Source organism: Lepidochelys kempii, chromosome 6, assembly GCF_965140285.1.
Source record: "Lepidochelys kempii isolate rLepKem1 chromosome 6, rLepKem1.hap1, whole genome shotgun sequence".
Classification (NCBI taxonomy): domain Eukaryota; kingdom Metazoa; phylum Chordata; order Testudines; family Cheloniidae; genus Lepidochelys; species Lepidochelys kempii.
The window spans coordinates 104,978,605-104,990,622 of record NC_136385.1 but is presented as its reverse complement, the minus strand read 5'-3'; the positions used below and the strand labels follow the sequence as shown (position 1 = coordinate 104,990,622).

General features: G+C 40.7%; 1 protein-coding gene across 7 annotated transcripts in view; it reads right to left on the bottom strand.

Annotated features, from left to right (window-relative positions):
• UNC79 (unc-79 subunit of NALCN channel complex) overlaps positions 1–12,018 on the bottom strand; it is a 161,997-nt gene that overhangs the window by 11,260 nt on the left and 138,719 nt on the right. For all 7 annotated transcript variants that reach the window (XM_073349519.2, XM_073349521.2, XM_073349522.2 and 4 more), the window contains 3 exons: positions 9,745–9,834; positions 4,690–4,865; positions 1,934–2,120 (listed from right to left, as the gene is read on the bottom strand). In XM_073349519.2, coding sequence (XP_073205620.1) covers positions 1,934–2,120; positions 4,690–4,865; positions 9,745–9,834 — 453 coding nt within the window. The remainder of the gene's footprint in view (positions 1–1,933; positions 2,121–4,689; positions 4,866–9,744; positions 9,835–12,018) is intronic.

The following is a 12,018-nucleotide window of genomic DNA, read 5'->3' as shown; positions in this document are numbered from 1 at the left end:
TCAAATTAAATCCCCCAAGAAGTTCTCCCGCATCAGGTACTCACTGATCAAATCCACCATAACTATCAAAGTGTTTCTCTCGTTGCAGTAAGTGAAAGGCATCTGATAACAGCTCATGCATGTTGAAATAATATGTTTATATTTACACCCTAAAAGCCCAATCCTGCAAACAGATCTGCACATACAGGCCCTTACCTGTGCAGATGTGTAACCCACACACCTTCTGAGTGTGGTGTTCTGTCCCATCTAGTGGTACCGAGACCACTTAGAGACGGTTAAATCAGTCTGCTCTACAGCCTTAGCTAACAGCCAGTTGGCTTTTAGCTCATGCTGTAGAGTTCATGCACTAAGCTTCAGAAGCCTCAGGTTCAATCCTGCCCGCCAACAACAGGGGTCTGTCGGCATTACAGATGCACTACGGGGTATTAAAGTAAGGGTCAGAGTGTGAAGACCACTTTGTCCTTGGGAACCAATCCTGCTGAGTTTACTGGGGTAAAACGCTCATTGCCGTCAATGGGAGGCCTGTAGGAATATGATCTTAAACATGCTACTGCCCAAGTCAGTGGGAGTGTGAGTTTCCCAAGGAAACATGTATCCATACAAAATAAATCATTTTACATCAATTTCTTTTAATCTGCAACCCAGCTCCATCTTACCAGAATATAAACACCCCAAAACACCTCTATGTTACAGTCCCATAATGGGAACTTTGCAAGACTCGCTGTGCAGTTTTACAGATGTACCTGAGCATGAGCCTTTAATAATAAATGTTAGATATAGTGATTTCTGACAGACACGCCAAAGAGCTGTCACGATTCCTAGACATGTCACTAGTTCATTATAAAAAATGTTCTACTGTAATTCAGGTCATAGATATTTTCTCTGTTTAAAAGTGCAACAGTGATTCATGACCAATGCCACTATGACTGCACCAAACACTGCCAGGGTTGCTTGGTAACTGGAGGGAAGTATTTGAAAGAGCAAAAAGAACTAGAAGGAATGAATGGGAAGCAACAGTCTTGAATGGGTGAGGGGAGGCCAAGTACTAGACAAGCATGTGATCATTCTACTTCTGTAGTTAATAAACTCCTATTTATTATTTATTTAATAAACACATACTGCCTGCTGCATCTATGTTAATTATTGTCATAAATGGTTTACGATTTGCAACATCACTGTTCATCTTCAAAGCACTTGACAAATCAAGCTGGGCTTGAGTCCATCTGTTTGCAAATATTAAGTCTTTTTTTAATCCTCACACTACCTCTGTGATGTAGGTTAGCAAGTCTTATTAGAATAAATAGAATAGAATAGAATAGAATAGAATAGAATAGAATAGAGATATTTAGTCACTTGCTAAAGGGAGAGTCAATGTGGAGCTAAGAAAGCTAGACTAAGGACTCAGAAATTTCCATCTCCCACTCCTGTGCTCAGACCACTAGACAGTGATGCTCTCAAACAATAAAATATCTCTAGCAAGCTGATGTTTAGTGAATTTATCACTATGAATTTCTATGTCTATTGGGGCAGTTACCTTAAGAAAGACTGGGCAGGTTTGGGTTTTCTTTTCTGAATTATGATCATAAGTTTTTTATTATGCTTCCAGTTTCCTATATCTTATGAAGACAGCAGCCTGCTAACTTTGGGCAGTTTTAGTATGGTGGGACCATTATTGAACTAGAAAGTGGGCAGTGTAACTTTAAAACACTCAAACAATACTGCTGGAATATTTTACATGTACAAGGGGTACCATCTGGGAGTTTAAGCCACTTTAAATAAGGCATTAACATGAAGTTGCTTTTAAGATATCCAGAGGAGGAAAAGTTGTAAGATGCATCTTCACCTCCCTGAAAAAAACCACAACTGGTTAAGTGTTTGCAATACTAATGGCATTGCATATTGTGTATCATCTTAAACCCCTGGAATCCCTTACCTTTGATTGCTCTGGAAACCCAATCAGGATAACAATAAGGTGGTCTGCGATGTGGGAGCCAGCATCCAGAGGAATTGGCATGCAAGATGAGGGAAAATTCGGACAGACGACGTTGTGTGTCAGAGACCCCAGAAGTAGCCAGGAGAGTAAACGAATATGAGATACACATTCGATGAATTCTTTGGGCCTGTCAGAGAACAACTGATTTTTACAATGCAAGTGACCTTTGCTTTCTCTCATTAACTGGGAATCCCGTATGTTTGCAAAATGCTGCCAGTGCTTGCTAGAGTCGAAATCGTTTGGACAGCCTGTGGGAATGGCAGGTGGAGCTGCGTTTGGATTGGCTGACCTGGCATGGCATTAACATGCCCAGCAGCACTTGTTCTGTCCTTGCAAAGCAGAAATTCTGCACCAGGCTGATGTGGCAAACTCACAGAGCCACACACAGTGATTATTTGGATATAAATGATCAAAGGAGCTGTATATCATGATTCCTCTGTATATTAAAGACTGGGGTTATGGCACTGGGCTGTGATTCATAAGATCTAGACTCAGTTCCCAGCTCTGCCAGAGATTTCCTGGGTGACCACGGGCAAGTCACTGGATCTCTCGGGATCTCACTTCCCCACCAGTAAAATAAGGTTAATAACACTTCCTTTCTCCCACCCTTTGTCTGTCTTGGTCCATTTAATTTGTAAGTTTTTTGGGGCAGGGACGGTCTCTGATTAAAAGATCATACATCGTCTAGCACAATGAGACCCTGATCTTAGCTGGGGTGTCTAAGTGTTAGTGTAACACAAGAATAACAATAGTTTCCATAAATTTCATCTCAATCCAAGATCCCCTGGCTTTCACAAAGCCTGGAATTTAGATTACTTAGTCATCTGAATTCAGAGGCACTGAGAAGAAACGAATTTCAGGTCAGAAAGCAGTTGCCTAGCAGACCTCTGACTGCCATTTTTCATTATTAATTTAATATCAACAGTGATTCAAAACACCCATGAGGCATAACAATAATACATTTATTTTATTCATTGGCTTTTCTCTGGTGTTCAGCACCTAGGACCTGGGGCTTCACAAACATTAATTATCCTCATTTTACACATGGCGAACTGAAGCCCAGGGAGATAATAAATTAAAGTATATGTACAGCTTCACAGATTAAATCCAAAGAAACTCTCATATTGTGAAGTCTTTTTTTAACAAATCACCTTCAGAATGGGCCCAATCCTGACGCCCCACTCATTTACATTCACTCCTTACACAGGCAAACTGCAATGAGTAAGGAGTCAGGAGTTGGCCCTATATAGCTAGGTTTACAACCAGAACTGATTGAATACTTTCATTCGGTTTTACTATGAACTCAGATTCTCACATCCTTATTCAAATTCATCCCTGATGTAACTTCACTGAAGCCAATGGAGTTACATCATGGATCCATTTGGGACCATGACGCAACACTACTGAGTGATAAAGTACCTAGGGGTGACAGTGGACGAGAAGCTGGATATGAGTCAGCAGTGTGCCCTTGTTGCCAAGAAGGCCAATGGCATTTTGGGATGTATAAGTAGGGGCATAGCGAGCAGATCGAGGGACGTGATCGTTCCCCTCTATTCGACATTGGTGAGGCCTCATCTGGAGTACTGTGTCCAGTTTTGGGCCCCACACTACAAGAAGGATGTGGATAAATTGGAGAGAGTCCAGCGAAGGGCAACAAAAATGATTAGGGGTCTGGAACACATGACTTATGAGGAGAGGCTGAGGGAGCTGGGATTGTTTAGCCTGCAGAAGAGAAGAAGGAGGGGGGATTTGATAGCTGCTTTCAACTACCTGAAAGGGGGTTCCAAAGAGGATGGCTCTAGACTGTTCTCAATGGTAGCAGATGACAGAACGAGGAGTAATGGTCTCAAGTTGCAGTGGCGGAGGTTTAGATTGGATATTAGGAAAAACTTTTTCACTAAGAGGGTGGTGAAACACTGGAATGCGTTACCTAGGGAGGTGGTAGAATCATAGAATCATAGAATATCAGGGTTGGAAGGGACCCCAGAAGGTCATCTAGTCCAACCCCCTGCTCAAAGCAGGACCAATTCCCAGTTAAATCATCCCAGCCAGGGCTTTGTCAAGCCTGACCTTAAAAACCTCTAAGGAAGGACATTCTACCACCTCCCTAGGCAACGCATTCCAGTGTTTCACCACCCTCTTAGTGAAAAAGTTTTTCCTAATATCCAATCTAAACCTCCCCCACTGCAACTTGAGACCATTACTCCTCGTTCTGTCATCTGCTACCATTGAGAACAGTCTAGAGCCATCCTCTTTGGAACCCCCTTTCAGGTAGTTGAAAGCAGCTATCAAATCCCCCCTCATTCTTCTCTTCTGCAGGCTAAACAATCTAGAATCTAGAATCTTCTGCAGGCTAAACAATCTAGAATCTCCTTCCTTAGAGGTTTTTAAGGTCAGGCTTGACAAAGCCCTGGCTGGGATGATTTAACTGGGAATTGGTCCTGCTTCGAGCAGGGGGTTGGACTAGATGACCTTCTGGGGTCCCTTCCAACCCTGATATTCTATGATTCTATGATTCTATGAAAGTTGGGGTTGTTGAAACATTTAACATTGAATTGTCTTTGTTTCAACATCCATCATCAAATCATACCCACTGTCATCACTAACTGCATTCCCTTTAATCTGGCAAGAACCCCAGAATTATTGTGGGAATTTCTGCCTCATTGCTCTTCTTTTGGGGACAAAAGTGCTCTTACCCCTGTTGCATTGCAGAAGGAGGATGGTACAGCCATGGCAAGTAACGAATCACAGCTTTATTATCTCTGTGATTTCCTCGTGTAATTTCCATAGCTGCAATCTGAGCTAAACCAACTTTGAGATGTCCACCAAAGGTGTCTTCATGCAGTGGCTGGGAACACGTCTTCATGTGACTCTGCAAAGTAAAGATCTGATTTTCTATCCAGTAGGGTATTGCACTAAATCCACTTTATGCAAATTCTCACATATTGTCTGTTCACCTTCAATCACCCATACAAAGAAAGAGGCAACATGTGCATGCATCCTTTCTATCAGCAAACCCTGTAACTATGTATGCAAACTAGCTTTTGCATACTCTATTTATTTAATTGCACATCAAAGGACTCAATCTTTTCACAAGGTAATATAATTTGCACAAGAAATTACCAGCTTTACCCAGGCAAATAGCCATTTGCCTTTTAAAATACAGTATTTTGCCTCTTCAGTGGGTGAGAGACCATTTTGCATGGCTCATTTTTTGTGAGGACATTTAGGCCCTGAAAATCTAAGGGCAATGTTGTATCAATTGAGTGGCATATGCTTATCCCTGAGAACGTATTTTATAAAACACTGTTGTGAGCTGTAATGCTTAACTGGTGCTTCTTGAGATTCCTCCATATTCCCAAATGTGCTAACTCTGAATTGTCTATTGCTATTGCAGATGATGGCAGTGTCAACTGGTGTCTGGTTTGCTTAAAGGGACAAAATGTCCTTTGCACAATAGAGGCCATATTATCAGCTGGAATAAATTGCTATAATGGCACAAAAGTCAATAGACCTATGATTTTCATCAGCGGAGGATCTGGCCCCAGTAATTTTAGTTCAACAAATGAAAATCATTTAACTGAACTCCTGTTTCAGGAGTGCAAAATCTTCCAGCACAGACAGACAGACAGATCTTTTGCTTATGTTCAGATAGTGAAATTTATAAATTCAGCTTTCCTGACTTTCTAGAAATTTACATTTTATTCCAAGAGAAAACAAAGACCATAAATAACCGAACACAGAAAATAAATGAGAATATGGCTATGCTGAGACATTATCATGTGCAAGTCTAATATAATGCACTAGTTACTAATACAGGACTGAGAAAGAAATGCACAATTAAGGTCTCTTCCACAGAAAAACACTTTATTAGAACTAAACTAACAACTTTTAACTAAATATTTATTCAGCAAACTTCACCTCTTTTTTTGTTCATTGAATGTCTGCAAACACTGCTTTCCTTAGATTTATTCATTAGCTGATGAACAATTTCCCCCTTTCAAATTCAAAGCCTTGTTATTCACAATTTGAAATCCCAAATCAAGTTGTGCTCCTAGGTTGTGATTGGTCATATAAGTCACATGATATTGTTCCCATCACCTGGATTGGCTAGTGTGACTCTGACCAACAGAAGGAATACTCGCAGAAAACAAATGTACAATGTGGATAAACTTAAAATCCACTTTCCAGGGACATTTGCGTTAGTGAAACCCAGTCAATATGAACATTCATGTAAAATGAGTATGAATGGGCATGAACATGGATGATGTGGACTTGTTTAAAATGCTGACTGAACATTTGCAGGTTTTTTGGTTTGGTTTGGTTTTTCCAGTATTTGTCCCGTTATATAGGAGACATACAATATGTTTCTGTCTGCATCCCTTAAAAAGGTAAATCCAAAAAGGAAGAGGCTACAGCTTTTCCACCTACAAACTTTCCAGACTAAATATATACTTGCCTTTACATTTTCCAAACTGAACCAGAACCTCAATAAACCATTAATTAAAATAATGGTCATATTAGCTGGCTTTCTACTGTATTCCTTCAAGCAGTCTGATTCGTATCTCATATGGGCTGAATCCAAGCAACCTAAAATTTGGAAATGCTTTGATTCTGATCCAGATTTCAACCCCCAAATCACAAAGTTTAGGAGTTTGCTCCCTGGTTTAATTTTGTCCCATGAAAGACAGATCTATGAAGAACAGAGAAGGGGGCTTAGTTCAGGTCCATCGCTTGCTATACAAGGACTAACAATAAACATGAAGAACTTTTAGATTCTGCAAAGACTTATGCAGCTGTGTAATTGAAGCAAGTCAAGGTGGATGAGGTGGTAATATCTTTTACTGGACCAACTTCTGTTGCATGTAGTGGTCAGAGGGCTATAGATGGTGACACCTCTGGGAATGATGTTTTGTTTCTTGCATTTACTCAGAAAGTAGATGTCGCTGTTCAGTTTTTCTTCCTTTTTCTTCATGTGGCAGAGTTTCCATTTCAGATGGAAAAATTTGATTTCTTCCTTTGTTGTTTGCAATGTTGTTGTAGCCGTATTGGTCCCAGGATATTAGAGATACAAGTTGGGTGAAGTAATGTTTTATTGGACCTTTTACCTCACCCACCCTGTCTCTCTAATATCCTGGGACCAACACAACCACAGGCACCAGTTTCCTCCAGGTACTCAACCTCCTGCTCGACCCCAGGCCTCACCCCCACTTGAGCCCTTCCTCCAAATCCCCACCCCTACCCTGTCTCTTCCTGCCCCCGCTTGGCCCCAGGCCCTGCCCGCACACCCACCCCACCTCTTCTCCCAAGCCCCATCCCTGCTCCATCTCTACCTGCCCAATTCCGCCCCCTCCCCCAGTGCACCCCATCCCCACTCCTCTCTCCTCTCCCCTCCCCCCCCAGCACCTCCAGCACACTGCAGAACAACTGATCGAAGCAGGCAGGAGGCACTGGGAGGGAGGAGAAGGACAGAGCTGGCTGCCGGTGGGTGCTAAGCACTCCCTAGTTTTTTTCCTGTGGCTGCTCCAGCCCTGGAGTGATGCATTTGCATGAGCTTTTGCAAGATTGGAGCCTTAAAGAGATGGCAACAATTTAGTAAAATGGGAAAAGAAAAGGGAAGAAGAAGGAATAAAAAAAAGTATGCGAGAGAGCGAGCTCTTTTGGGGAATATTTCACAGAGAGAGGTAATCTGAATATATTTACAAAGATATGGTTTCCATTTATGGTTTCAATCAAATTCACGTTTTCTGTGGGATAAGTGTACAGGATGAGTCTCCCTTAGTTTCACCACTGATTCATTTTTTAGTATATTTGGAAAGTAATTTAGAATGTGCGAATAATTTTTTAACAGGGAAAAATCAGAGTGGGATGGGAATTCAGTTCAGTTGAAAATGATTAATTAGTTCATGCTTTAGAGTGGATCACTACTCCAGTGCAAAAGAGGAAAAAAGCAGCTTCCCCTACTGGAGCATTTCTAAAAGCTGAATGGGGTTCAAGGCAGACATTCAATAGGGCAGGAACTGGAAGCAGAGATATTTCTCTCTTTAAAAAATTTCTTGTGGGTCTCAACAGAAGCATTTTTTTAAGGTTTTACCCAGGATTCCTCCTCATTTGTGTGGCTCCCTGCAAGAACACGTTCGTGTGAAGATAAAAGATGAACTGGTAGCATGAGGCGATCTAGTGCACGGTCACTACTTTTCAGAAAAAGACTGACACATTCCAAACCTTGGCATATAAGGGAAGCAGCAGACTTTGCCCATTGTCCCTTACAGACTGACCTGTGCTGCAAAATGCATTGGAGCAAATCAACAGCTCTTTAGGCACAGGCTAGAAGTGAACTTGGGAGATTAGTATTGGAGCCTCCCTAGAACTATGCATATGTCAGAGCCCAGGGTGCAATGTGTGAATGACGGGAATATGTTTTCTTGCTAGTTAGAATTAGGCAACACTAGTTGTACTAGATCTGTTAACTGAGCCTTAGATCACACAAACACAATTTGGCAACTGCTTGATTTGACTGTGTTCAGTGATGGAGTGACCTCTGATTCTGCTGACGAACTTCCCCTTGGATCACTGAGTTCCTGTTGTTCAGACACTAACGGCCTTTTGCCAGATTTTAGCATTGGCTGCATCTTTTACAGCTTTTGGACTCTCTTCTGTACTTCAGAATGACCTCTGTTCCATACTCCCAAACCATCAATTTGTCTTGCAAGCTTTGTATGGGTTACAAGTAGCAAGACCTGTTTACATCCCCTCCTGCTTTACTTTATGTGCTAACTGGATGAAATCCACTCCTGTGCAAGGAAGCAGCACTAGATCAACAGACCATTTAAATCCCCCTTAACACCATTTTTGAGGATGTAGGAGGTATTTAAGCAGTGCTATTGATATACCTGTGCTTCCCCTCTGCTCAGAGGTGAATTTCAACCACTGTGCATGTATTTTCAGCTCCAAACTATACTCAGAGACTTGTTTAGAGAGACAATGTTACAATTTAAGTTGTATAAATAAAAATAAATTATTAGTAATAGTTATTTATTTTACAAAACTTAATAATAATATAAATATTTATATGGGATTTTTTAAAATTAAAATATTGTATTTTAATGTAAACATTTCTCTGGCATGTTTGCTATCCAAACATTGCAGCATCAGGCTAATGTATAAGAATCAGAAAATAACACTGACTAGAAACCAAAGAGAAACTTATTAGTCTATTTCCTTTGTCCAAACTGAATGAAATGCATCATCACACATGAGGAAAAGAAAACTGGAATTTTAAAATTATTACAATTTTAGTAGCACATGGTTAAATCATACACCCCTAACAAAGACAAGTAATGTCTGCGTGTGTGTATAAGGGATGCAGGATTGGTCCATTAAAGCAGAATTAGTAACATGGATACAGAAATTTATTTTTCTGTATATGATTGTTTAACCTGACTGTCCCTTCCAAAGCAATCTTTGTATGATATTATTTTTCAGCATCCACATTTCAAAAAATGAAACCTGTGTTTTTATTTGTGTGCTTTGCATATTCAAATCCAGCCCTAACTTCAGCCCTTTCCATAAGCTACTTTCTTGTTTTTCCCTGAAGAAGTGACTAACCTATGATAACACTAGCTTTAAAATGGAAATCTCTCTGTTGGTCATTTTCATATAGGTCTCTCCAACTATGCTATTTACAGAAAGGATGAAAGTCATAATTAGCAAATACAATTTGGGTCAACATATCCCCGTACCGTACTCACCTTTAATTTGGTTAAGGTATGCATATCAGCAATAAAATCCAGCACATCATTAACGTACTGCCTCATGCACTCCATTGCTGCTGTTCCACACTTAAAAAAAACAAAACACAAAAAAACTGAATTTAATCATCTGGTTTTTGACATATTCAGGTTTCTGGATTTATCTCATGTTCACTGAAAAACATCTGTTTCTTGACTGCTTCTGATGGTGTACCATTTAAACTGAAATATTCCTTGGGAGTCTTCTTTGCAGTGAAGTTTTCCCCATTATCCAGAAGCATATACATAAAGCAGCCAATCACAGAATTTCTCATCAGTGACTGTAATAAAAGGTTAAGTGAAGACCTTTTCAAGAATATTAGTACAGTGTCCTCCTTGAACTTTTCATGGGGCCTGAATCAAAGTTCACTGATGTCAAAGGGAGTCTTTCCATCAGCTTCAATGGGCTCTGGATAAGGCCCCCAGTCCCACAACTTTTCAAGCAGCTGAGCTCTCCTCTGAGGCAAATTGGTGGGCTGAGCCCTAAGAAATTGAAATACAACCACAGGCATGGATCCTCTGTGTTCATAAGAACGAGTCCAGTTCAGGAAACTTATGTAAAGAACACAGTCATTCTTCCTTGCTCACAAGTTCCCAGTGAAGATGGCACCAGAAAAACTGCTTTTTAATCACCGAGCTAATGCTTTTCACTTGTTAACAGAGACGACTGTGTGCACCACAATTTTTGCTAGCAGAGGTTAGTGGAATATTTTCATTGACAAAGTACTCAAAAGATCAGCACTTTGCTACCATTTCAAATTAACTAAAAAAAAAATTGTAAAACATGCTAAATTTAGATCACAATAGTTTTCACTTCAAAACATGTAGGGTTTAAAAAAAGGTAAGTGTTTTCAGAGTAGCAACAAAAGTACTGTCTTCACAACACTTTGGGAACATGCAAAATTCTGGGAGTCCAAACTGGACAAAGCAAAACGGTGTAAGACTTTTTTTAAGAAACTGAAACAAACCCCCCTCCATAATTACAAATAGCCTTAGGGAAATAGATACAATAAAGACAGTTTCTTTCCTTCAACTCCTATTTAAATGAAGAGGACAGATGGCACATTGGGCTCAATCATGAGCCAGCCTACACACCAGCAGCACAGGGGAATTAGGGAGTATAAAACATGTCCCTATGCTCTTGCATGAGCTATCTGCATTTCAGTCACAGGTGGGTAAGCAGCTGTGCCAGCATACAGGGAGAAGTAATCTGTGCCAGGAAAGGGGCTAGCTTGCATTACCTCCCCCATGGAGCAAAAGGGGAGCAGGGACCAAACTGTGATGCAATAAAGTCACAATTTAGTCTGTGCTCTGTTCCTGGGAAGTGCAGTTGTGCATGGCCCCTTACTCAGGGCACACTGCCAGCTGCCAGTCTAGCCCTCAGTTAGTAAAAGATCTGCAAGGCACATGCCGAGCAATGCAGTGAATTAAATTACCAAGCTAAACATAGGTCATGCCAGAGAGCTCTTCATAAAAGCTTTGTGAGAAGGTGCATACAGCTGGTGGAGTCGTCACCTTCATCCAAAGGCAGAATCCTCTGAATCTGAGGGGTTGATTTTCAGGAGTAGTGAACGCCCACAATTTCAGCTGAAGTCTGTGGGAGCTCTGGCTGCTCAGCACCTCTGAAAATCAAACTTCTATAAATTCAGGATTATTCTGGGTCCAGTACACTTACTGCATTACAGGACACCATTGTTTTATCAAATTTCATATCTTGCTTCCCAGAGTGGCCAATACCTATAGCTTTAAAAGAAGAAAAAAGTCATAATGCAGCTGCCCTGTAATGCAATACTGTATGTTGGGAAAGAATATTCCTCTTTGACCCCTCTAGTAAATGGTGTGCATCCTAAACATGATTTAGTTGGGGTTGGTCCTGCTTTGAGCAGGGGGTTGGGCTAGATGACCTCCTGAGGTCTCTTCCAACCCTAATCTTCTGTGATTCTATGAACTGATCACCTTTTACTGAGCATAAACAACAGCCAGTGTTGTTTTTGTTCATAAAATTATTCAGCCATAACTGAGTTTTAGTTACTGAAATTTGAGAATCTGCTCAAATTCTATATTTAAGCAGCTGACCCAAGTATTTCTCATTTTTCTATGTTAATATAAATCTACATGGTGCTGAACTATAACACTTTCTGCCTGTTCAAATGCTATGCCTGTCAGTTCTCCTGACAGGATAACAAACAATAAAATAAGGTCACTGGCAGCCCTGTCAGTGTCCCCTCCATCCAG